Source organism: Lacerta agilis, chromosome 1 (genome assembly GCF_009819535.1).
Source record: "Lacerta agilis isolate rLacAgi1 chromosome 1, rLacAgi1.pri, whole genome shotgun sequence".
NCBI lineage: Eukaryota > Metazoa > Chordata > Lepidosauria > Squamata > Lacertidae > Lacerta > Lacerta agilis.
In genome coordinates this window covers 9,288,340-9,316,071 of record NC_046312.1, presented here as the reverse complement: position 1 = coordinate 9,316,071, position 27,732 = coordinate 9,288,340, and the positions used below count along the sequence as shown (strand labels likewise).

Sequence of the window (27,732 nt, the reverse complement as noted above, 5' to 3'; positions counted from 1 at the left end):
ACTACGGCAGACCAACACGGCTACCTACCTGTAACAAGGTCTTAGCAGTGAGTCCATAAGTGACTGTGGAATCTGGATCCAATTCTGGATCCACACTTCCTTCCACAGTGGGGACATAGGTTTCTGGGCAGGAGTTGATCACGGCGAGGGTTCCTTCCTCTTCGAACTCTAAGATAGAGACCATTACTTGTGGTGCTACATCCCTTTTGGTTGTGTTTATTTTTGATTCAGATTTGTCATGGCCAGTGGCTGGTACAAAAAAGTTATTTGGATTGGCCTCAGACAGTGGAATGGGATGGGCTGCCCCTGACAGTTGGGAGGGCTCAGGAGTCTATAGGGAGGTTGGGAGAGAAGAAGTCTTATTTGAATGAGCAGGCAGTTGCTCATGTGACAGATCTCCCTAGTATTTATTTATCTGTTACCCACTGTAAGGCCACAGGTAATTTCTCTCCACAAGCTGTCCTCATCTTTTAAGCATTCTGTGTCTGGGGAAGCTTGTCCAGAGTTCCTCAAGGAGAAGGAATCATAGACGAGTTTCCAAAAGCTCATGCAGAAAGGGGAGAGGAGTATTCCCAGTGCATTACACATTGCCGCATGTAGGATTATCTTCCTGCTGGACAGAAGTCGCAGTGTGTCTTCAGTGGGGGCCACCTCCCCCTTGGTTCCATAAACTCACCCCCAGTCCCCCCCCTACCCTGCCCTATCAAAACCATTATTAAGAATAGCTGTTTGCACGACCCCCATCTGTCCATCTCAAGAGACAATGGAAGAAAATAACATTCAAAACAGCCCTCTTCATGGTCCAGCTCTCACTTCAGTAATGCACGGAAGTGAGAGCTGGACCATAAAGAAGGCTGATCGCCGAAGAATTTATGCTTTTGAATTATGGTGCTGGAGGAGACTCTTGAGTGTCCCATGGACTGCAAGAAGATCAAACCTATCCATTCTCAAGGAAATCGGCCCTGAGTGCTCACTAGAAGGACAAATCCTGAAGTTGAGGCTCCAGTACTTTGGCCACCTCATGAGAAGAAAAGACTCCCTGGAAAAGACCCTGATGTTAGGAAATATGGAGGGCACAAGGAGAAGGGGATGACAGAGGATGAGATGGTTGGACAGTGTTCTCGAAGCTACTAACATGAGTTTGGCCAAACTGCAGGAGGCAGTGGAGGATAGGCGTGTCTGGCGTGCTCTGGTCCATGGGGTCACGAAGAGTCGGACACGACTGAACGACTGAACAACAACAACAAGAATAGCTGTTTGCACGACCCACATCTGTCCATCTCAAGAGACAATGGAAGAAAATAACATTCAAAACAGTAGCAATTAATTGCAGATCTCTTCAAAATCCAAATAAAACTATTTAGTTTAATTAAAATATTTAGTTTAATTAAAGTCTGGTAGTCACTTACACCTCCAGCACCCCCTGCTGCCCACTTGCCTCTTAGAGCCCCCCAGGTAATATCATCACACACACACCCCAGGGCTGTTATCACCCAATTTAGGAAACCACAGTCTTAGAAGGCTAATAGGCAGGATGCTCAAAGGCCAGGGATGATGGGAGTTGTAGTCCAATATCTGGAGGGTGCAGGTTCCCCATCCCTGCTTCAAGAGGACCACAGTTCTCTCTCCCCCACTCCTAAACTACAGAGGAAACATAGTTTCCTGCACACGTTGTTCTTCTTTTCCTTCCTGAAAGGCCAATTTAGAACCGCTAGGAAATGCTGAAACTGCAACGAATCGGTTATTTTTCTTTTTAAATAGCCAGGGGTGCTCTGCCTGCTTTGTTTGGTAATTGACAAAACAGCCTCCACAGGGTTTTATTGTTGGGTCCCTGCCCAACAGAGGAAAAGCACTGACAGCAGCATGTGTAGCCAGGGGGACGCACACGAACACAGCTTTGTGGCGCTGGAAGCATCCTTCCAGACCGTCCCGCTACGAGAGCAAGATCAAGAGTTGAATTTCCCTTTCCTTCATATTGTTGGGATGTGAATAGATGCTGGGAAAGGATACATTTATTTGGCATTATCCTTCCTCACGTTCATGAGTTCAGCAGAGTGCCATGCCTTTGCAGCTTAAAGGGAAGCTTAGATAGGCTAGTCTTAACCTTTACATAATCCAGGATGCTTTAAGGCAAACTCTGCAAAACCGGATGTAGTGTCTTGGTTTGAGAACTCTACCTCGGTCTAAGAATGGAATCCGAACGGTGGAAAGGCACCGGTGGCGGGAGGCCTCATTAGGGAAAGCGTCCCTTGGTTTAAGAACGGTTTTGGTTTAAGGACGGACTTCCAGAACGGATTAAGTTCGTCAACTGAGGTTGTTGTTGTTGTTGTTGTTCAGTCGTTCAGTCGTGTCCGACTCTTCGTGACCCCATGGACCAGAGCACGCCAGGCACGCCTATCCTTCACTGCCTCTCGTAGTTTGGCCAAACTCATGTTAGTAGCTTTGAGAACACTGTCCAACCATCTCGTCCTCTGTTGTCCCCTTCTCCTTGTGCCCTCCATCTTTCCCAACATCAGGGTCTTTTCTAGGGAGTCTTCTCTTCTCATGAGGTGGCCAAAGTATTGGAGCCTCAACTTCAGGATCTGTCCTTCTAGTGAGCACTCAGGGCTGATTTCTTTGAGAATGAAACAAAATAGGAAATTCTTTCCAGTAGCACCTTAGAGACCAACTGAGTTTGTTCTTGGTATGAGCTTTCGTGTGCATGCACATTTCTTCAGATACCACCTATTCATTCCTCAGATAACCTATTCATTCTTTGAGAATGGATAGGTTTGATCTTCTTGCAGTCCATGGAACTCTCAAGAGTCTTCTCCAGCACCATGGTCAACTGAGGTACCACTGTACTTAAGTCTAGCTAAAAATGTAGCAGATGTTGCCACATTTCTGGCAGAGCAGGGAGAGGAATAGAGGAAGTGCACAGTGGGAATGTCTCTCACGGAGTCCTCTCTAGCAAGTTTACAGGAAAACTCTGTGAGCTTCAGCTCCAATCATGTTCCTATCTAGCAAAACATGGATTGTTGGTTTGTCTGCATTTTAAAGAACCCACGGACAGGGCATGCCACTCCCTAATGAAGCCCAATTCATGCTGCCGGACATCAGCTCTGGCTAAGTGACGACTTAAGCAAGCATCGCAACCGGCGAGACTGCATAGCCACCTGCATTATGGGACCACGGTTATTAGCCATGGTACAGTCGTACCTTGGATCTTGAACAGAATCCATTTTGGAAGTCCGCTCGACTTCCGAAAACGTTCGAAAACCAAGGCGCAGGTTCCGATTGGCTGCAGGAGCTTCCGCTGCTCAACCGGAAGCCGCAGAAGCTGCGCCAAGACGTTCAGCTTCCAAAAAACGTTCACAAACTGGAACCCTCACTTCTGGGTTTCAGGAGCCAAAACGTTTGAGTTGCAAGGCATGCAGAATCCAAGGTACGATTGTATCTGAATTGAAACAAAATAAAATAAAATAAATCCTTCCCGTAGCACCTTAGAGACCAACTAAGTTTGTTCTTGGTATGAGATTTCGTGTGCATGCACACTTCTTCAGATACATGCACAAGAAAGCTCATACCAAGAACAAACTTAGTTGGTCTCTAAGGTGCTACTGGAAGGAATTTTTTATTTTATTTTGTTTTGACTATGGCAGACCAACACAGCTACCTACCTGTAACTGTATCTGAATTGAAACTCCATAGACACGGCAAAGGGAAGGGCTCCTGGTTTTCATGTTCTGCTTATGGGCTTCCTTGAGGAAGGGCTGGCATCAGAAATCAGCATAGCTGGCACCTGCCAACAATGGCCTCAGGGATCAGAAGAGCCCATAGCCATTCGTGCTGCTCCACCGAGGCTCCTTCCCTATGTCGTTGCAGCTGCTACAGCTGTGGATGCTGATAAATTTGGGTGAAAAGAACTTAGGGACATGGGGGAAGGGATGTGGCTCAGTGCCAGAGCATCTGCTCTGCATACAGAAGGTCCCAGGTTCAATCCCAGGTTTATCTAGGTAAGACTGGGAATATCCCCTTGCTTGCAGCCCCAAAGAGCTGCTGCCAGTCAGAGCAGACAATATCAAGGCCAATGGACCTTAGGTTGGACTTGCCATGAAACAGAGTCTGATGTTTAGATGTTCCTATAAAACTGGACTCAACGAAAAATGAAATACAAATCAAATAAATGTTGTGTTGCACCTTCGGCCTTTGCACCCTAGGGAGCGAGTCCTGATTAGTTCATTGGGATGCCTGCAGGTTTTAGGGCCAGGATTGTGGTGGGTTTTCTGCTGTGACTTGAAAATTACAGCTCATTTAGCTCTGCAGAAATCTGATCAATGCCGGGAGATGGAAAAATAGGGCAGCTTCTATAACAGGCAGGCATCATGTTAAATAAACAGAGTTTAACACACGTCGCTATGTTCAGGCCAGAGTGCCCACTTTCGAGCAAAGCTAATTCAAAAATAGCACAGAGTTTATATATGTGTGCTCCCTCATAACCACCTCCCCACACCCTTTCAGAGAAAATAATGTTCCACCATCATGTTGCTCAGCCCTAAACATTTCCCATTAATTTCAGTGACATTTGCGTGACTCTTCCAACAATTCCAGTGGAATTACATCTGCAGATTTTAGAAATGGCTGAAAGTCTTTGCATGATGGTTCCCAACACGTCTCAGCAGCCAGGTGTATCTGTAATGGCTCGGAGGATTCAACCTTTCAAATGCTTTGAGGAGCACCAGTTTTTCCACCACACGTTGATACATGTTGTCTTTCGCTTCTGAGGGGGAATAGGTCACCTGGTTGCTGTTTTCTTATGTTTTTATTAAATGGTCTTCATGAGTAACAAAAGTACATTCAGTGTCTCTGTTTTCAAATCATAGAGTCCTTCATGCAGGTCAGTTACATTCCGTTTGAGACATTTTTGATTGATGGGTAGGATGGGATTGGTGGGGGGAGATAATTGGGGAGAGAAAGGGGGGGAAATAGGCACGGGGGAGGACAATAAACTTCCATTCTTTTTTGTAATATATGAGCGGAGCGTTTGTGTTAGTGTGGCATGGGATGGTATCTTGATTTTTGCTGGTGGAGGGCAAGAGATCATCATCATCACCACCATTTCATTTGTAAGCCGCCTTTCCTTAGTTAAAACAGTGCTCAAGGCGGCTTACAACATGACAAGATTTACATAACTACCGTATTTTCCGGCGCATAAGACGACTGGGTGTATAAGACGACCCCCAACTTTTCCACTTAAAATATAGAGTTTGAGATATACTCGACTGCAGATTCTTCAGCCGGCATATAAGACGACCCCCGACTTTTGAGAAGATTTTCCTGAATTGAAAAGTAGTCTTATACGCCAGAATATACAGTACCATAGAATCATAGAATCATAGAGTTGGAAGAGAACACAAGGGCCATCCAGTCCAACCCCCTGCCAAGCAGGAAACACCATCAAAGCATTCCTGACAGATGGCTGTCAAGCCTCCGCTTCAAGACCTCCAAAGAAGGAGACTCCACCACACTCCTTGGTAGCAAATTCCACTGCCGAACAGCTCTCACTGTCAGAAAGTTCTTCCTAATGTTTAGGTGGAATCTTCTTTCTTGTAGTTTGAATCCATTGCCCCGTGTCCGTTTCTCTGGAGCAGCAGAAAACAACCTTTCACCCTCCTCTATATGACATCCTTTTATATATTTGAACATGGCTATCATATCACCCCTTAACCTTCTCTTCTCTAGAAGGAGAAGAGAAGGTTAAGGGGTGATATGATAGCCATGTTCAAATATATAACAACATAACAAAAGTCATTAACAATAAATGAAACACATCAAAAGGTACACAACCAAAAGGAAAACAATTTCCACATAAATCATAAAATCTAAAACTAAAAATACAACATTAATATCAATTACAATTCAGAATGACATAGATAAATAATAAATTTTTTCTAAAAGGAGCCCTCTCTGTTGAGCAGCAGCAGCAGTAGTCCTTTATGGAGCCTGTCACCCCTCGTCCCAAGCCAGGTGGAGAGAGGCAGGGCAAGTGGGGTCACAACGGGGGGGGGCGCTACACCCCAGGTGACATGTCTGGGGTGGAAGACAAGAAGGCATCCCGCAGGGGCTTGCGGCGGTGTGAGCCGCCATTGTGCTGCTGCAGCCACATGTGGAGGACCCTCCATTCGTGCCTGCAGCTGTGAGCAAAGGATCCCGGCGCCGGCAGCAAACCGCTATGTACAGCGCATGTACACTCATGTGCTGTACATAATGCTGCTGCACATGCACTGTACATAGCGGTTTGCTGCCGGCGCCGCTCGAGCGCCGTACGGATGGCGGTGGGATCCCTCCGTCGCCGCTACAGCTGTGAACGGAGGATCCTCCGTTGGCGGCTGCAGCCGTGAGCAGAGGATCCCGGCACCGTCCGCACGGCGCTGGAGCAGCGCCGGTGGCAAAAGAGAAAAAGAAGAAGAGTTTGGATTTGATACCCCGCTTTATCACTACCGTAAGGAGTCTCAAAGCGGCTAACATTCTCCTTTCCCTTCCTCCCCCACAACAAACACTCTGTGAGGTCAGTGGGGCTGAGAGATTTCAAAGAAGTATGACTAGCCCAAGGTCACCCAACAGCTGCATATGGAAGAGTGGAGACGCGAACCCGGTTCACCAGATTACGAGTCCACCGCTCTTAACCACTACACCACACTGGCTCTCAAACCGCTATGTGCAGCACATGTGCGGCATCACTACGTACGGTGCATGCGTCCTACGTAGCGACGCCCCGCCCCGGGTGTCACAATGCCTTCATTCACCCCTGGGCAGGGCAGGGCCCCTCAGGCTCCCACCAGGCAGATCAGAGGGCCCCGGGCATGGTTGGTTGCAGTGTGCTTTGTTTACATGCATGATTTGGGAAGGGGAGGCTGTTGTGAGGTTAAGTTAGCCCAACTGAGCTCCAGTGTGCTTAACAACCTCAGCAAAAAAAATTTTTTTTTTTTAAAAAAATAGAATTTAGGTGCCTATGCACCTCCCTGAAAGTCTTTCCCTCTCCTCCCCTTTGCCCGGTGATTTCATGGTGATGGCAGTCATAAGAACATAAGAGAGTGAAAGTGAAAGTGGGTGGAGGGGTAAGAGAATATTTGCATTTGAGTTCCAGTTACAGGTGGGTAGCCGTGTTGGTCTGCCATAGTCGAAACAAAATAGAAAATTCTTTTCAGTAGCACCTTAGAGACCAACTAAGTTTGTTCTTGGTATGAGCTTTCGTGTGCATGCACACTTCTTCAGATACACTGAAACAGAAGTCACCAGATCCTTAAATATAGTGAGGGAGTGGGGAGGGGTATTACTCAGAAGGGTGGTGGGAATGGGTGATCAGCTGATAGGTGTGGAAAACCTGTTGACGACTCTTAATGGCTGCAATTAGTCTTGCAGGGAAAGGCAAGGGGTGAGATGGCTAAAGATAGCTTAGTTATGTATAATGAGATAAGAATCAAATGTCTTTGTTCAGACCAGGTTTCTCCATGGTTCTAAGTTTGGTGATTAGTTGCAATTCAGCCATATTTGAGTTGTCATATTTGAATTATCTGTGTACAGTTTATGAGATAATGTATGATTGCACTTCTGTTTTGTGCCTGTGTGTATATATAATTTTCTTAATAATAATAAAAAAAGAACATAAGAGGATCTCTGCTGGATCAGACCAATGGCCCATCTGGTCCAGCCTCCTGTTCTCACAGTGGCCAGATGGACACCTGTGGGAAACCTTCGAGCAGGATTTGAGCTCAAGAGCACTCTACCCCACTTTGGCTTCCAATAACTGGCATTCAGAAGCATCTTTGCCTCTGACTATGGAGGCAGAGCATAGTTACGTTGGCCATCACAGCCATCAGAATCACAGTGTTTTCTCCTTTTAAATTTTGTTGACAGTGTAGGGCATACTGTAAAGCAAAGGCCCACATGGTCATACGTGCCAACCATGTTTCCAAAAGTCCCACATAGTTCCAGAGACACAGCTCTCTGGGAGGCCAAGATGGCGGGCGTGACTGGCATAGATGGAGCTTTGCTGCACAGGGCACCCAGTGAAACAAGGAGCACGGCTTGGGTATGCTATGTGAAGGCCAACCGTTTAGCGTTTCTAATTCTGCTTCTTGCTCTTTTCCAGCTCTCCTTTATGCAACTATTTTTGGAAACGTCACCACAATTTTCCAACAGATGTACGCCAACACCAACCGCTACCATGAGATGCTGAACAACGTGAGAGATTTCTTAAAGTTGTACCAAGTCCCCAAAGGCCTTAGCGAACGAGTCATGGATTATATCGTCTCCACGTGGTCAATGTCCAAAGGGATCGACACAGAGAAGGTACAATGTGTGTGTGTGTTTGTGAGTGTGAGTGTGAGTGTGAGTGTAAAATCCCAATGGCTGGTCAAGTTAAGCCAATACAGTATGCATTTTCAGAGCAGAAGGAGAGGTGTAACAATTCAGAATCCCATTATTATTCATTAAATAATGTTGCTATGATGCATACTTGTTTTTCTAAAAGGGTAGAATGGTCTGTGTTCTGTACATCCATGATAGGTAAAGGTAAAGGGACCATTAGGTCCAGTCGTGTCCGACTCTGGGGTTGCGGCGCTCATCTTGCTTTACTGGCTGAGGGAGCTGGCGTACAGCTTCCAGGTCATATGGCCAGCATGACTAAGCCGCTTCTAGTGAGCCAGAGCAGCGCACAGAAATGCTGTTTACCTTCCCGCTGGAGCGGTACCTATTTATCTACTTGCACGTTGACGTGCTTTTGAACTGCTAGGTGGGCAGGAGCTGGAACCGAGCAACGGGAACTTAGCCCGTCTCGGGGATTCGAACTGCCGACCTTTTGATCAGCAAGCCCTAGGCTCTGTGATTTAACCCACAGCGCCACCCGCAATCCATGATGGCATGACACAATTGCAGTAATTGGTATTAAAATCAGTTGGTAACAGCCTGAGTTCCTTCCTTCCTTCCTTCCTTCCTTCCTTCCTTCCTTCCTTCCTTCCTTCCTTCCTTCCTTTAAAATAAACAACAACACTGTAGTCATTAAGACTGTGAAGGTAAGCTTCAAAGTGTATGGGTAATGTTTAGTAAAATCGCAGAAGGATTTTCTCTAAAAAGTTCCAGCAGCTGGTTGTGCAAAAGGGCTTCCTATTTCGCTACTCCCTCCTTGACTGGCAAAAGCAGAATTATGGAAGATAAGCAAAGATATGCAAACTGCTTAAGTGCATAATTAACTGGTACAGGTCGCAGCACCAATCAGCTGATGGGCAGAGCAAACACACTTCAAAGGGACTCTCCCTCAGTGTTCACCAGCTGATCGGTGCTGAGAGCAAGCCCATTGGCTGCACTGGTGAGTTCCCATGCGATACAGGAAGTGTCACATACAACATCAGGTATTGGGTATTGAGGGTGTGGTTTGGGGAAAACTGGTGTCATGGGTCCTATTAGGACTCCACTTAGCCCAATTACGCTAGTGGTCAGAGATCCCCCACCATTGGGCTAATGAATAAATGTCAGACTGATTTATTTATTTTTTTACAAACGGGTACAAAATTCATTTAATGAAAATAAACGGAGCACTAAAGCAAGAGAGAGAGAGAGAGAGAAAGATATCGCATTCCCTAGTTTGTTCAACTTCTCAAGTACTGTTGCTTCTGCAAAAATTGTTACTGCATAGCAGAAGTTGGGTGGTGTTCGGTTCAGAATTCACTATACTGATCCTTTAAGAGAACAATCTCTCTTTAATATCCTGAATCCTTTTCCCTTTATCAAATTACTTTGCATATTTTTTTTCCTTTAGTGCCACTGCTTTGCTGCTGGTGGATATTAAGCCCTGCTTCTAGTTGCTTCTTCCTTCTTTGAGATATTGCATGTCATATATATTCTCTGTGGCCTTTCTAACTGTCGCCTTTTACTTCCCGGCTCCATGATGCTTAAACAAATATATCAGCGTATTTATTTTTTCACAACCGTTGGATAAGGTCGATAACTGCAGTGCAATATGTAGCAGGATTTTTTTCTTCTGCAAGTCTTGGGACCACGGGCCATTGGTAGCCAACGAAATGCCCTCCAAATGGACTACAACTCCCATCCCTTCCTGACCACTGGCCCTCCTGGCTGGGGCTGATGGGAGTTGTAGTCCCCGGCATCCGAAGAACATTGTGTTGGTTAGCCCTGCCACGAGCTCCGCCACATCTGCATTCAGTGGATGTCTCAAACAAGAAACTCATCTCGATCTGTGCAGTGGGATTTATTATATTATAGAGCATTCTTTACCCCAGCCTCACCTGGTACATCGCAGGCAGTAATGCCTTCCGTTATGAGAAGTTTAATTCCCTCCTTTACAAACCAAATAAGAAAAGGAGTAGGGAAGAATTGTATATCCCTGGGGGGGGGGGAGGCGGAAGGGGGGGAAAGATGCTATATTTAAACCTTTGCAGCAAGGTTCCTATGGCGACAGAAAACGATAATGGTATGGGAACGTGAGGGTTTAAAAATAACGGCTGGCCAATACGTCACGGAGAAAGTGTGTCTTCTTAAAATAGTACCTGGCTGTACGTGTGTCCAGAGGCAAGAGAGTCGGCGTGTGAGCTTTTGGTTTAGACTAGGTAGACCTGCATTTGACACACCACCTGAGCCAAATGAGATGCAGCCTTGTAGATGCCCGGAGAGAGCTCTGATCTGCTTAAACCTGTGCAAACAGCAGGGCAAAATCCCTGTAACACCAGTTGAGGATACCAGGTGCGCCGCATCTATGCAGCATCCTGCTTTGGTGTTGTAGGCTTGGCTCTTAGCCGTTGGTCATAATACAGTAGCGTCCGGATTCCCAGAGACCGGTATTCAGACGTAAACTGCCTACAGCAGTGTAGTGCAAGGTTCTCTGCGTAGCAGGATACCTGGATGTTCTTTGCATGGCTGCAAATTGCAGGGGTCTGTGGGGGTCTGGGTGAGATGCATTTGGCAAGGGGGTTTGGGGGTCTGGCAAGGGAGAGGGGGGTAGGTGGGGCTGGCGTGCAGCAGCCCCTCGTATATCTGTGCGTTCTCAACAGGGACCTGCAGCTTATTCAGGCTCCTCAACAAGCATACATAGGTAAAGCTAAAGGGACCCCTGACCATTAGGTCCAGTCGCAGACGACTCTGGGGTTGCGGTGCTCATCTCGCTTTACTGGTTGAGGGAGCCAATGTACAGCTTCCGGGTCATGTGGCAAGCATGACTAAGCCGCTTCTGGCAAACCAGAGCAGCGCACGGAACGCCGTTTACCATCCCGCCGGAGCGGTACCTATTTATCTACTCGTACTTGACGTGCTTTTGAACTGCTAGGTGGGCAGGAGCAGGAACCGAGCAACAGGAGCTCACGCCGTCGCAGGGATTCGAACCGCCGACCTTCTGATCGGCAATCCCTAGGCTCTGTGGTTTAACCCACAGCACCACCCGCGTCCCTAACATACATGGCATACAGATGCTGGCTGCATTCTCTTCCTTAAGTGTGCACTCTTCAGATAAGATGTCTTGAGCAGCCATAATAATATTTACAGCAATTCTTGGGAACCGGGGGGTGGGGGGGAGAGATACTCATCTTGGATTTAAACTCCTTGGTTTCTAAATGAAACACACTTGACAGCAGTTGAAAAATTAATGGCTTACACGGAAAAATAGGTCGTTACACAGAGAACTGCAAACAGTGGTTGCTCAGCCAACACTTTCAATTAAGGGAGCTCACTACTAGCAACAAAACATTAAGTCCAGGTGAAGATTCTCCAACCCCCTGCTTTGGGCTTTTTGATTGCTCTCGGGCTTTGGTGATGCTAAGGTACGTAAAGATGAAGGGTGGACTTTTCTGAAAAGCTCGATGTCAAGCGTATCTCCAGGGTCTTTCACCCCCGATTCTCATCTTGCTCCTTAATTTATATGAGAAGCGAGTCCACCCACACCCCTGGGTTCCACTAAAAATGCAAACCATTCTTGCATGCTACACATATTCCCCCCCCCACACATGTAGCATTAAATGCATATGTACATTAAATGTGCATATGCGGCGTTGGTAAGGTGCTTTGAGTTGCCTGCAGCAAAAAAGTGACTAATAAATTTAATTAACAAATGCTAATAAAATATTTGAGACCTCTCCCTAAAGCTGGTGGGCATTGCCATTCAAATGGTGGGCCTGTTTTGCGTCTCGTGATCATTTATACATGGGTGGGGCTTACCTCCCCCCCCCCCAATATTTTATTCAAGTTGGCACCCTTGGGCAGTCACTAGTTCTCAGTCTAGCCTACCTCACTAGATAGTTGTGCGGATGAAATGGGGGGGGGGAGGGAAGAAACTTGTATGACACTTTGTCCTCCCTGGTGGAAAGGCGGGATATAAATGTAAAAACAGATATAATTTGGATTGCGGTTTCCATTAGTTTCTCCCCTGCCCCCAAGAAAAGATTTCATTGATTTGCGCAATTAAAGAAGGCGGAAATACCTCTCTCCAGAAATGCAGCAGTCTTCACAAGCTCTACGTGAGATTATTCCAATCAGATCCAGTCAAGCGGTTCATTAAACCAGGCTTTGTTTTTTTTTTTTTTTTAAGATTTTATTGTTTTCCCATATGCATATAAAAATAAACAAAACATACACAAATACAATGAAAATACAAAATGCAATAAACAATAAACAAATCAAACAACAACACAGTAAACATAAGAAAAACACATACCAACCTATCTAAACACTTATCTTTATCTCATTCTTATTCTATCTTCTAAGCATAGAGGACTTCCCCCACACCCTCCACTGCATTGTTAATCCAAATATACTTTAGGTAGCTATATATCTACTTTCATAACTATTAACCATCTTATTTGTCCTTAGATTCCTTCACTAAAAACATAGTTCTTAATCTATTCTCAAAATCTTCGGACATTCTTATTTATATCTTATACTGTAAATTTTTTACCAAAACTTTAACTTAAATTTATCTAGCTAGAGCCTGTTCAACAGCTAATTCTGCTCAGATATTCAATTTTACACCATTAACTAAGTAGTCCTTAAATTTCTTCCAATCCTTCGACACCTTCTCCTCCCCCTGGTCTCGGATTCTCGCGGTCAGTTCGGCAAGCTCCATAAAGTCCATTAACTTCATCTGCCATTCTTCCACCGTTGGAATCTCTTCACCCTTCCAATTTCTTGCCAATAAAATTCTAGCTGCTGTTGTGGCATACATAAAAAATACTCTGTCTTGACTGGGTATCTGTTCGTTGGTCATGCTCAAAAGAAAAGCCTCTGGTTTCTTACTAAAGGTAAATTTCATTACCTTTTTAAGTTCATTGTAAATCTTATCCCAGAAGGCTTTAACCCTTGGGCATGTCCACCACATATGATAAAAGGTACCTTCCACTGATTTACATTTCCAGCACTTATTAGTCATTGACGGGTTCATCTTAGCAATCTTAACTGGTGTTAAATACCATCTATAAAGCATTTTCATAATGTTTTCTCTTAAATTATTACAAGCTGTAAATTTGATACCTTCCTTCCACAGTCTTTCCCAGTCCTCCAACATAATGTTATGTCCCACATCCTTTGCCCAATCTATCATTGTTGATTTAACCATTTCATCTTTCGTATGCCACTCTAGCAACAGATTATACATTTTGGAAAGGTTTTTTGAATTCGATTCAATTAGCTCTGTTTCCAGTTTTGATTTTTCAACTTGAAAACCAATCTTCTTGTCTGCTTTAAAAATCTCATAGATTTGATGATATTGCAGCCAGTCGGTGACCTCGCTTTTTACCTGATCATAATCTTTCAATTTAAACGATTCACCTTCCTGCTGCAATATATCTGCATATCTTAACCATCTTGCGGACATATTAGGTCTCTTATAAGCCTTGGCCTCCACCGGTGAAATCCATCTAGGAGTCTTTCTCTCTAACAAGTCTTTATATCTCACCCAAACCTGATACAAGGCTTTTCTAACAATATGGTTTTTAAAAGTCTTGTGGACCTTAGCCTTGTCGTACCAAAGATAGGCATGCCAACCAAACATGTTATCAAAGCCTTCCAAATCCAACACAACTTATCTAAAATTGGAATGGCTTGAAATAAAAACAGCATCCTTGGTAAGACATTCATCTTCACAGCAGCTATTCTGCCCATTAGTGAGAGTTTCAATCTTGTCCATATCTCTAAGTCCTTTTTTATCTCAGTCCACAGCTTCTCATAATTGTCCTTGTACAGGTTCAGGTTTTTTGCAGTGAGATTGATCCCTAGATATTTTACTTTCTTAGCAAAGTTGAGGCCAGTAGATTCTTGTAACTCTTGTATCTGTTCTGTTTTCATATTTTTAGTCAACACTTTGGTCTTCTGTTTGTTGAGTTTGAAGCCGGCTACCTGCCCAAACTTCTCAATTAATTCCAATGCTTTGGGGACACTACTTTCAGGGTCTTGTAGGGATAACATTAAATCGTCTGCAAAGGCACGTACCTTGTATTCCTTCTCTCCCACCCTTATTCCTTTAATCTGGTTCTCTTTTCGTAGCATATTTAGAAGAACCTCCAGGACCGTAATGAATAATAAAGGTGAGATAGGGCACCCTTGTCTTGTTCCTTTTTCCACTCTGATCTCCTCCGATATCACACTGTTGATTATAATTTTTGCTTTTTGTTCTGTATAAATGGCACATTAAACCAGGCTTTGTATATGGGGGCACCATTTCAGGTTTCGCGTGGGAGCAAAGAGGTTTCAGACTGCTCTTGGATCGACTCAGGATTAAATGGCATCAAACACCCTGGTGTATTTTAAGAGCATTTACGGCTGCTCCTTTAATCTCAGAACGATTATATTGATGATATTCACACCCAACAGTTCTGAGCCTTTGAGGAGGTGGGCACCCGGTATGTAGCACCTGCAGTTTGTTTAAAGCACATTGGTAAGGAGCAAGAAATGCTGGCTGTGTTCCCACAAAGAGCAGAGAATATGCTAATTTGGGGACTGCATACCCTCTAAGCATCCCAATTTTCCAGGGACAATCCCGGAATTGCGAAAGCGCATCTCGGCTTCTGATTTGATCCGGGAATGTCCCTATTTCCCCCATCAGTGCCGTCACCAGCGGAGGACGAGCCGGCGCTGGTCCCAAGCAATGGTGGTGGTCACTGGTGGAGGAAGAGGAGTGGGGGGGGAGCACACTGCTTCCCGGTGGAGTGCCATCGTGGTTGCCCCCCGCCCGTGCTGGGTGTCACGCCCCCAGAATATGCGCCATGCCCATGTGGGCAGCATGCCATGCCCCCAGGAGCATGAAGCTCTGCCACTAGTGGTGGTGACCAGTTTTGAAAGGGTCCATGATTTGCGGCACCCTGTATGCATACAACTGGACAAATGGGGACCTTATCCTATAGATGTGCACAGGTGTGGGGAACCTTTGGCTCTCCAGATGTGACTGAACTACAATTCCCATCAAACCAGCAAGCATGGCCCATGGCCAGGGATGAGGCGTGTCATAGTTCTGCCACATCTGGAGGGCCAAAGGTTTCCCATCGCCTGGCATATGGCATGCCACATGGGCATGGGCTTGTCTCCAATGGCTTTTGAGCACTTTGGCTATTCCTTTCTAATCCTAGAGCACATGTGAAATAACAATAATACAGTGGTGCCCTGCTAGACGAATGCCTCGCTAGACGAAAAACTCGCTAGATGAACGGCATTCGTCTAGCGGAAGCTGCCCTGCAAGACGAAAAAGTCAATGGGGCTGCATCGCAAGACAATTTTTTTTTTTAGCGCGAAAACCTCCGCGCTCCATTGCCGCTTCGCTAGACGAATAATTCGCTCTACGAATAAACTCGTAGAACGAATTATTTTTGCCTAGCGGGGAACCACTGTAATTGTTGTTGTTGCTGTTGTTGTTGTTATTTATTGTTTATACCCCACCCATCTGACTGGGTTGCCCCAGCTACTCTGGGCGGCTCCCAACAGAATATTTTTTTAAAGGTAAAGGACCCCTGACAGTTAAGTCGAGTCGTGAATGACTCTGGGTTGTGGCACTCATATTGCTTTACTGGCCGAGGGAGGCGGCGTTATCTGCAGACAGTTTTTCCAGCTCATGTGCCCAGCATAACTAAGTCACTTCTGGCGAACCAGAGCAGTGCACGGAAGCGCTGTTTACCTTCCCGCCGGAGCGGTACCTATTTATCTACATGCACTTTGACATGCTTTCAAACTGCTAGGTTGGCAGGAGCAGGGAATGAGCAACGGGAGCTCACCCCGTTGCGGGGATTCAAACCACCGATCTTCTGATCGGCGAGCCCTAGGCTCAGTGGTTTAGACCACAGCGCCACCTGCGTCCCACCAAACAGAATATTAAAAACACAATAAAACACCAAACATTAAAAACTTCCCTAAACAGGGTTGCCTTCAGATGTCTTCTAAAAGTCAGATCGTTGATTACAGTCGTACCTCGGCTCCTGAACGCCTTGGGAGTCGAATGTTCCGGCTCCCAAACGATCGAAACCCAGAAGTGACTGTTCTGATTTTCAAACGCTCTTTTGGAAGCCGAATATCTGATGGGGTTTACGCAGCTTCCGATTGGCTGCAGGAGCTTCCTGCAGCCAATCAGAAGCCGTGCTTTGGTTTCTGAACATTTTGGAAGTCAAAGAGACTTCTGGAACGGATTCTGTTTGACTTCCGAAGCACGGCTCTATTTCCTTGACATCTGATGGGAGGGCGTTCCACAGGTCGGGCGCCACTACCGAGAAGGCCCTCTGCCTGGTTCCCATAATCCAAAGTCCAGTTCCCTAGCCTTTCCTGTATGTACAATGATAGCACAGAGCTAACTTTATTAAATGATAAACATGGTTGCTGCTGCTGCAAACGGGCTTCCCCCCCCTTCCCTGGGCACCAGCGTTAGCTTCACACATTTTGTTAGCAGAAGACTAATTAGACCCCACTTGCTGGCCAGAGGCTCTCAGCTTGCTCTGCAAACCACTGAAACGACATTTACAATGAGATCGCAATGGCACGTCCTCCCTTGCTGGGCTTGTTACCCAGTCAAATGTTTTAAAAGAAAAGGAAACTGCCCTCCGAGAGCTAATTCATTACTGCTGCTTTTCGTCAGTGCTGGCAAAATAGAAACCAATGTGTTTTGTAATTTGCAGGTCAGCTGCTGGGACTGGCGGTTAAGTGGGATGGAGCAAGCGCCACTAGGAGAGGTGAAACACCAGCAAAGGCAGGCTTGGAGGTTTAACAGGAGGCATAGTGCATGGTTGGGGCGCATAATTGGCCCGTAGAATCCCCCAGATTCAGCCACTGGCACCCCCAGTTAGCAGCGGATATGGAACATGAGAACATACAGGAAATGACCCGATACAGAGTCATATAATTGCTCCATCTAGCTCAGCATTGCCTAAAGCAGCACAGGGGAACTGCTGACCCTTCAGATGTTGATGGAATGGTAATAGAATCATAGAATTGTGGAGTTGGAAGGGAACCTGAGGGTCATCTAGTCCAACCCCCTGCAATGCAGGAAACTCCACAAAAAATCCCCAACATCCAACCCAAAAAAGGCGAGTCCACCATCTTCCAAGATAGTCAAACAGCTCTCACCACCAGAAAATTATTCCTAGCGTTTTTGTTGGAATCTCTCCTAATTTGAATCCGTTGGTTTGGGCTTTTGGAGCTGCAGAAAACAAACTTGCTCCATCTTCCATGTGACAGCCCTTTAGATATTTGAAGAGGGCTATCATATCTTTTTCAGTCTTCTCTTCTCTAAACATACCCAGTTCCCTCAACTGTTCCTCATAAAGGTAAAGGGACCCCTGACCATTAGGTCCAGTTGTGTCCGACTCTAGGGTTGCAGCACTCATCTTGTGTTACTGGCTGAGGGAGCTGGTGTACAGCTTTCAGGTCATGTGGCCAGCATGACTAAGCCGCTTCTGGCGAACCAGAGCAGTGCACAGAAACACCGTTTACCTTCCTGCTGGAGCGGTACCTATTTATCTACTTGCACTTTGATGTGCTATCAAACTGCTAGGTTGGCAGGAGCTGGGACCGAGCAACAGAAGCTCACTCCGTCGCAGGGATTCAAACTGCCAACCTTCTGATCAGCAATTCTTTTTTGAATTTGCATGGCGCCCTATAACCCGCAGGTCTCAGGATGGTTCACAATGTAAAATCACAATATAAAACCACAAAATACATAAGTAATAAAAGTAAGAACAAGAGTGCTGTTGTGCTCAGGTTCTGCTTGTGTGCTTCCCACAGGCATCTGGTTGGCCACTGCCAGAGCTGGATGCGGGCCTAGATGAGCCATTGGCCTGATCCAGCAGGCAACAACAACAACAACAACAACAACAACAACAACAACAACAAATTTATATTTATACCCCGCCCATCTGGCTGGGTTTCCCTAGCCACTCTGGGCAGCTTCCAACAAAAGATTAAAAATACATTAAGACTTCAGTCATTAAAAATTTCCCTAAACATGAGATAGTAGTTTATTTCTTTGACATCTGATGGGAGGGCGTTCCATAGGGTGGGTGCCACTACTGAGAAGGCTCTCTGCCTGGTTCCCTGTAACTTCGTTTCTCACAGTGAGGGAACCGCCAGAAGGCCCTCGGCGCTGGACCTTATGTCCTTATTACTTGAGTCTTATGAAAATGTGTGTAAGCGGAACACATGAAGGTTACGGGCCTAATTTCAGCACGTTTTCTCTCGTCTTGTCCTGCATTTAAACAAAAAACAAAAAACTGGCTTACAAACTTGTTGTTCAGTCATTCAGTCATGTCTGACTCTTCGTGACCCCATGGACCAGAGCATGCCAGGCACTCCTGTCTTTCACTGCCTCTCGCAGTTTGGCCAAACTCATGTTAGTAGCTTTGAGAACACTGTCCAACCATCTCATCCTCTGTCGTCCCCTTCTCCTTGTGCCCTCCATCTTTCCCAACATCAGAGTCTTTTCTAGGGAGTCTCCTCTTCTCATGAGGTGGCCAAAGTACTGGAGCCTCAACTTCAGGATCTGTCCTTCCAGTGAGCACTTACAAACTTAGGAAGGACTAATTCCTATTCAAAAGAGACAGTGCACTTTTAGCCAGTGGATCCTGGCCCGGTCGCCTGTGGTGACTCAGGACAGGGCACAAGGCGAGTGTCTGTTTCGCAACCCTGCTTTTAGCATGTCCGATTTCACGGGGCTTGACAGAATCTCCGGGAAAAACACTTTCAGTGGAGTTGCCTGGTGTTAATTACGCTGCCCCGTGTCTCACTAATTAACTGCATTTAACCGATTTCGTGGCATTTGCCAAGCCACCCAGAAGGTAGGCCACGGAGACAAAAGGAAACTGGGACAGGGCAAAGCCTTTTAGCAGAGGAGTTGTCGCTCTAGTACACAACCCTAATCTACAAACGTCTTTGTGCTGGTCCTATCAGCAAACCGTCCCACGCCTTTTTTTTTAATTTATCATCGCTGTTCCCTGCTGAGCTCTGGAGGCTTATCTTAAACTGCCTGTGTTAAGAAAATGCCAGAGGAAAAGGAAAACATTATGAGATGCATCTCCTTGGGGATTTGAAGCTTGCTTTCTCAAATAGAGGCAAAATGGTATCTCTATTCCCTACCTCACCATGGATTGTTTCCAGGCTTTCCTCCAAGTACCACACATGTATCGATCCATTTAGTCAAAGAGCATATACTAAAGCCTTAAAGTCATCACATGCACTAATAACAAACTTGGTCTGTTTAGAAAGAAAATGAGGCCACTCCATAATAAGGTAGCATTCGGGCCCCCCCATACGCACAGGTGACTTCTGAGTTAAATGGATCTCTCTCTTAGAGAGAGAGAGAGAGAGAGAGAGAGAGAGAGAGAGATGGTTTTAAAAGAGGGACAAGGTAGACAAAGAGAATTTGTTGTTGTAGTAGTTGTTGTTCAGTCGTTCAGTCGTTTCTGACTCTTCGTGACCCCATGGACCAGAGCACGCCAGGCACGCCTATCCTTCACTGCCTCTCGCAGTTTGGCCAAACTCATGTTAGTAGCTTCGAGAACACTGTCCAACCACCTCATCCTCTGTCGTCCCCTTCTCCTTGTGCCCTCCATCTTTCCCAACATCAGGGTCTTTTCCAGGGAGTCTTCTCTTCTCATGAGGTGGCCAAAGTACTGGAGCCTCAACTTCAGGATCTGCCCTTCCAGTGAGCACTCAGGGCTGATTTCTTTAAGGATGGATAGGTTTGATCTTCTTGCAGTCCATGGGAGTCTCAAGTCTCCTCCAGCACCATAATTCAAAAGCATCAATTCTTCGGCGATCAGCCTTCTTGATGGTCCAGCTCTCACTTCCGTACATTACTACTGGGAAAACCATAGCTTTAACTATACGGACCTTTGACAACAATCAATTGCTACTAGTTATGAAGGTTGTGTACTTCCACCAGGATCTAGGGGTGGGTGGATCTGTCATCTTCAGTCCCTACCCCCCCCCCCGTTTCTCATTTTATCAATCTATAATTCACTTCTCTGTCTTTCTGCAGTAATTTGTGAGTATTATTGTTATTATTTCAAGAACTCCATTGAAAATTCATCAGCAGTTCATTGCAAATGTCTCCTAATAAACACTTTTTTTTACTAATGTACACATTTTTGCAATCAGTTCCTCCCAGCATAAGGCATTGTTGCATATTATTTCCACTAATATCTTCACCCTTTCCCCATACCTACACTTTTTTTTGGGGGGGGGGTGAATTGCAAAGCGCGGCTGTGTTTCAATTCTCGTCTTCTTTTGCAAAGTATTGTTTAGGTAGGTTTGCCTTTAAACACAAACTGAATCAGATTTCTTCATCTCCTTAGCAGGCTCAGAGGCACCAATCCCTGGCAGTCACGAGCAGGAAAAAAGCTATTGTGATTCTGCTCTGCTTCTGGTTTCGCATTAAGCACCTGATTATCTGCTGGGGGTAGGTGGGATTCTGAACTAGAAAGGCTGTTGGTCTGATCTGTCAGGGCTCTTAGGTTTTTTTTGTGATAGCTCTGGGGATGAGGTTTCCACCACTTTCAGAGCTGCTTATATTTTGCACATTTTCTGCATGAACAAGGTACAGTCATTGTGCTTCAGATTTGTTACATGACAGCCTTTTTGATAGCCTCAATAACTGGTTTTTGAAAACCATGCGCTCCTAGTCTTCTGGAATCGAGCAGAGGAAGGAGCAAAGGCAGTAGCCGGCTCGTTGTTGCTTGCTGCAATGAAATAGGATTCCGCTGGGTGAAAAGAGTCGTCATGCCGCATGCTTAATTCTGTAATTTAGTAGAAAGCTAATAACACCCAGGGTTGGGGAGAGCATCTATCCAATACACAGACATTTATGTGCTTCTTCTAGACTCACACAGTGGCGAAACAACTGCAGGGAGAAATAGCGTGGTTAAAGACAGCATCTTTCACTGGATCAACCCCAGGGATGCTGAGAGGCGTCCTTTCCAAAAACAATATCACTCACAATTCACATTATCCAAGTTATTAGCTGATAATGTATAGGACAGAAAGGCTAAAAAGGAATCGAAACAGGATTTTCTGTATCTGAAGGTATCTGAAGAAGTGTGCATGCACATGAAAGCTCATACCAAGAACAAACTTAGTTGGTCTCTAAGGTGCTACTGGAAGGAATTTTTTTTATTTTATTTTTTTGTTTTGACTATGGCAGACCAACATGGTTACCTACCTGTAACTAGGATTTTGTGGGATTTCTTTGAAGCAAGAGTACAGTGGTTGTGTGTCTTACTTTAAAAAGGACACCTCTCTGTTTGAAAGTGCTGCCTATTTGAAGGCATACCCAGTCCATGTCTAGTTTAAAGAAGGAATTTAGTGAGTGGCGACTGAGGCTGCGAATCTACACAAGGAACAGCAGGACCATAGAAGAAGAAGAAGAGTTTGGATTTGATATCCCGCTTTATCACTTCCCAGGAGGAGTCTCAAAGCGGCTAACATTCTTCCTTTCCCTTCCTCCCCCACAACAAACACTCTGTGAGGTGAGTGGGGCTGAGAGACTTCAGAGAAGTGTGACTAGCCCAAGGTCACCCAGCAGCTGCATGTGGAGGAGTGGAGACGCGAACCCCGTTCACCAGATTACGAGTCTACCACTCTTAACCACTACACCACACTGGCTAGGTTTCCCTAGCCACACCTGGTCACAGCCTATCCCACTAGGATGTGATGCAATTACTACTACTACTACCACTACAATTTCCATACAGCCCTTTATCCTAAGATCACAGGGGGGGGGGTTACAATATAGAAACATAAAGATATATAGCATAGTAACAAACCAAAACAATACCCCACCCCCAGTTTAAAAGGACATAGATTGTTTAATTAGCCAAAGGCCTGAGAGAAGACATATGCAATGAAGGCACCAGGTGATGTTCCCTGGGGAGAGCATTCCACAAGCAATGAGCCACCACAGAAAAAAGCCCATTTTCGTGTTCCTGCTGTCCAGATCTCTCAGGGAGGAGGCACACAAAGAAGGTCCTCAGATGATTTTTGCAGGGTCCAGGTAGGTTCATATGGGGAGAAGCGGTGCTTGAGATCTTGTGGTCCTGAGCCCTTTAAGGCTTTATAGGTCAGAAACCAGCACTTTGAGTTGGGCCCAGAAACTAATCAGCAGCCAGGATTGGTGCCATATGCTCAAACCATCTAACCCCGGTGAGCAACCTGGCCATCGGATTCTGCGCAAGCTGGAGTTTCTAAACTGTCTTCAGATGCAGTCCCATATATAACACATGGCAGTATTCTAAGGTTATCAGAGGTTACAAGAGCAAAGACAACAGAAGCTAGGCTACCCCTGTCCAGATAGGGCCGTAGCTGTGCCACCAGCCAAAGCTGATGGAAGGCCCTCCATGCCACTGAGAGGAGGAGGAGTTTGGATTTGATGTCCCGCTTTATCACTACCCAAAGGAAGAAGAAGAAGAAGAGTTTGGATTTGATATCCCGCTTTTCACTACCCGAAGGAGTCTCAAAGCGGCTCACATTCTCCTTTCCCTTCCTCCCCCACAACAAACACTCTGTGAGGTGAGTGGGGCTGAGAGACTTCAAAGAAGTGTGACTAGCCCAAGGTCACCCAGCAGCTGCATGTGGAGGAGCGGGGAAGCGAACCCGGTTCACCACATTACGAGTCTACCACTCTTAACCACTACACCACACTGGCTCTCAAGCAACCTGAGCCTCAAGCAACAGCAATAGACCCAGAAGCTGGATACCCGCTCCTTCAGAGGGAAAACAAAATCGAAAATTCTTTCTAGTAGCACCTTAGAGACCAACTGAGTTTGTTCCTGGTATGAGCTTTCGTGTGCATGCACACTTCTTCAGATACACTGAAACAGAAGTCACCAGATCCTTAAATACAGTGGGGGAGTGGGGAGGGGTATTACTCAGAAGGGTGGTGGGAATGGGTGATAGGCTGATAAGTGTGGAAAACCTGTTGACGACTCTAAACGGCTGCAATTAGTCTAGCAGGGGAAGGCAAGGGGTGAGATGGCTAAAGATGGCTTTGTTATGTATAATGAGATAAGAATCCAATGTCTTTGTTCAAACCAGGTTTCTCCATGGTTTTAAGTTTGGTGATTAGTTGCAATTCAGCCACTTCTCTTTCCAGTCTATTTCTGAAATTTCTTTGTATTAAGACAGCTACTTTGAGATCTTTTATAGAATGTCCTGGGAGATTGAAGTGTTCTCCTACTGGTTTCTCTGTCTTGTGATTCCTGATATCAGATTTATGTCCATTTATCCTTTGGCGTAGGGTTTGGCCTGTTTGTCCAATATAGAGAGCTGAAGGGCACTGTTGGCATTTGATTGCATACACAATGTTGGAAGATGAGCAATTAAATAGTCCTGAGATGGTGTGTTTGATGTTGTTGGGACCAGTAATGGTGTTATCCGGGTTTATGTGGCAGCAAAGTTGGCATCTGGGTTTATTGCAGGCTCTGGTACCAGTGTCCATGTTGAGTCCTGTTTTGAATTATTGTGGGTGAGGAGCTGTTTGAGATTGGGTGGCTGTTTGTATGCGATGAAGGGTCTTCCTCCCAGAGCTTGAGAAAGAGAACTGTCATTGTCTAGGAGAGGTTGTAGATCTCTGATGATGCGTTGTACTGTTTTAACTTGGGAGCTGTATGTGATGACTAGTGGTGTTCTGTTATTTTCTTTTTTGGGTCTGTCTTGCAGCAAGTTCTCTCTGGGTATCAGTCTGGCTCTGTCGATCTGTTGTTTAACTTCATCAGGTGGATATTTTAGTTCTAAAAAGGTTTGCTGTAGATCTCTTAGGTGAGAGTCTCTGTCTGTAGAGTTGGAACAGATGCGGCTGTAACGTAGGGCCTGGCTATATACAATGGATTGTTTGGTATGTTTGGGATGGTAGCTAGAAGCATGTAGATATGTTTGTCGGTCAGTTGGTTTACGGTATAAGGTGGTGTCTATGTGTCCATCCTGTATTTTTATAGTAGTGTCCAAAAAGTGTATTTCTTGCATAGATTGGTTCATAGTTAGGTTGATGGTGGGGTGAAAGTCATTGAATGTCTTGTGGAAGGTGTCCAGGGTCTGTTGACCATGTGTCCAGATAATAAAAATATCATCAATGTAACGCAGGTACAAGAGAGGTTTGAGTGGGTAGGAGTTTAGGAAACGTTGTTCTAAATCTGCCATGAAGATGTTGGCATACTGTGGGGCCATGCGGGTGCCCATTGCTGTGCCGTTGATCTGAAGGAACAGGTCCTCACCAAATTTGAAGTTGTTGTGGGTAAGGACAAAATGACAGAGTTTCGTAGCAAAGTCTGCTGTGGTTTTATCTGAAATGGTGTTCCTTATAGCTTGTAAACCATCGTTGTGTGGGATGTTGGTATACAGAGATTCCACATCCATAGTGACTAGAATAGTATTGTTAGGAAGGTTATTCAAAGATTGTATTTTTCTCAGAAAATCTGTGGTGTCACGTACGTAGCTGGGAGCACTGATGGCATATGGTTTCAGAACAGAGTCCATATAACCGGAAACCCCCACTGTAATGGTGCCAATACCTGAGATGATGGGGCGTCCTGGATTTCCTGGTTTGTGTATTTTGGGTAGAAGATAGAAAGTTCCTGGTCGAGGTTCTGCTGGTGTGTTCATGAGGATCTGTTCTTGGATGTGTGGGGGTAGCTCCTTAACAATCTTGTTCAGTTCTTTTTTGTATTCTTCCGTGGGGTCTGAGTCCAATTTTATGTAAAAGGTGGTATTGGAAAGTTGTCTGTGAGCCTCCTGGATGTAATCAGTTTTGTTCATGATGACAACAGCTCCACCCTTGTCCGCCTCTTTAATTATAATGTCTGGGTTGTTCCTGAGATTATCCATGGCTCTCCTTTCAGCATGTGTATCTGGGTTGTTCCTGAGATTATCCATGGCTCTCCTTTCAGCATGTGTATCTGAAGAAGTGTGCATGCACACGAAAGCTCATACCAGGAACAAACTCAGTTGGTCTCTAAGGTGCTACTAGAAAGAATTTTCGATTTTGTTTTGACTATGGCAGACCAACACGGCTACCCACCTGTAACTGGAACTATGGAAGGCACCACATTGAGCCGCATGAAATGGAAGTCCATAAATCTCACAAAGAAACTGGCACAGATACAGACAGACATCTCCTTTCTAACCAAATGCAAAAACCTGGACATCCTACCCAAGGGTCTTAGAATTAAGAACCCCCTGCAATCAACTTATCCCACTGAACATTCCAAGAAACTGTGCCACACTCTCTCCAAGAAGCTGCTCAAACATCTGATCAGCGTTCTGTACTCCAAACAGAAGAAAATAAAGGAGGAACTCTCTGTACTGGACAACTCTATTAGGATCCACCCAGCTTGGCAGGAGTTCCACAAGGAAAAGCAAACCATTTATCACTCTCAACTGGAGTTACTGAAAAAACAGAAAAACAAAAAACTTTCTAACCTTTCCAACCTACAGGCTACCAATCAAAACAAGAAGATCAACAATATTGTCAATCTCTCACAGCAAACTCTCAGCCCAGCTGAGGAATCTATCCTTTCACGTGGACTATCATTCTGCCCTGCCAAATCCCCACAGATGATTCAGTTCTATGGGGACTTGGAAGCATTTTTCCGCCGTTTACGCCTGAAGGAGTACTTCCAACACACACAAGAACAAGACAAACAACAAACAACATCTTCACAACACAACATCTCTCAACCTACTGGGGAACATCCACCACCCTCCAAACACATTAATGAACAGAACATTGACCACCAACCACCACCGAAAAAATGTTACACTAAAAGGGACTCCACATGGACCCCTCCTGATGGACGCAATACCACACTAGATCTGTACATCGATTGCTTCCGCCGCAGAATCCAAACAGATGTGACCAGAAAACACCATCGCTTACAACAAAATCTAAACCATGCTGAAAGGAGAGCCATGGATAATCTCAGGAACAACCCAGACATTATAATTAAAGAGGCGGACAAGGGTGGAGCTGTTGTCATCATGAACAAAACTGATTACATCCAGGAGGCTCACAGACAACTTTCCAATACCACCTTTACATAAAATTGGACTCAGACCCCACGGAAGAATACAAAAAGAACTGAACAAGATTGTTAAGGAGCTACCCCCACACATCCAAGAACAGATCCTCATGAACACACCAGCAGAACCTCGACCAGGAACTTTCTATCTTCTACCCAAAATACACAAACCAGGAAATCCAGGACGCCCCATCATCTCAGGTATTGGCACCATTACAGTGGGGGTTTCCGGTTATATGGACTCTGTTCTGAAACCATATGCCATCAGTGCTCCCAGCTACGTACGTGACACCACAGATTTTCTGAGAAAAATACAATCTTTGAATAACCTTCCTAACAATACTATTCTAGTCACTATGGATGTGGAATCTCTGTATACCAACATCCCACACAACGATGGTTTACAAGCTATAAGGAACACCATTTCAGATAAAACCACAGCAGACTTTGCTACGAAACTCTGTCATTTTGTCCTTACCCACAACAACTTCAAATTTGGTGAGGACCTGTTCCTTCAGATCAACGGCACAGCAATGGGCACCCGCATGGCCCCACAGTATGCCAACATCTTCATGGCAGATTTAGAACAACGTTTCCTAAACTCCTACCCACTCAAACCTCTCTTGTACCTGCGTTACATTGATGATATTTTTATTATCTGGACACATGGTCAACAGACCCTGGACACCTTCCACAAGACATTCAATGACTTTCACCCCACCATCAACCTAACTATGAACCAATCTATGCAAGAAATACACTTTTTGGACACTACTATAAAAATACAGGATGGACACATAGACACCACCTTATACCGTAAACCAACTGACCGACAAACATATCTACATGCTTCTAGCTACCATCCCAAACATACCAAACAATCCATTGTATATAGCCAGGCCCTACGTTACAGCCGCATCTGTTCCAACTCTACAGACAGAGACTTTCACCTAAGAGATCTACAGCAAACCTTTTTAGAACTAAAATATCCACCTGATGAAGTTAAACAACAGATCGACAGAGCCAGACTGATACCCAGAGAGAACTTGCTGCAAGACAGACCCAAAAAAGAAAATAACAGAACACCACTAGTCATCACATACAGCTCCCAAGTTAAAACAGTACAACGCATCATCAGAGATCTACAACCTCTCCTAGACAATGACAGTTCTCTTTCTCAAGCTCTGGGAGGAAGACCCTTCATCGCATACAAACAGCC

At 45.3% G+C, this 27,732-nt stretch overlaps 1 protein-coding gene across 1 annotated transcript in view; it reads left to right on the top strand.

The window, feature by feature from the left end:
• The window catches only part of KCNH5 (potassium voltage-gated channel subfamily H member 5), a 199,695-nt gene that overhangs the window by 93,506 nt on the left and 78,457 nt on the right, over positions 1 to 27,732 (top strand). Inside the window, exon 8 of the mRNA XM_033174582.1 lies at positions 8,132 to 8,331. Within this exon, the coding sequence (XP_033030473.1) occupies positions 8,132 to 8,331 (200 nt within the window). The remainder of the gene's footprint in view (positions 1 to 8,131; positions 8,332 to 27,732) is intronic.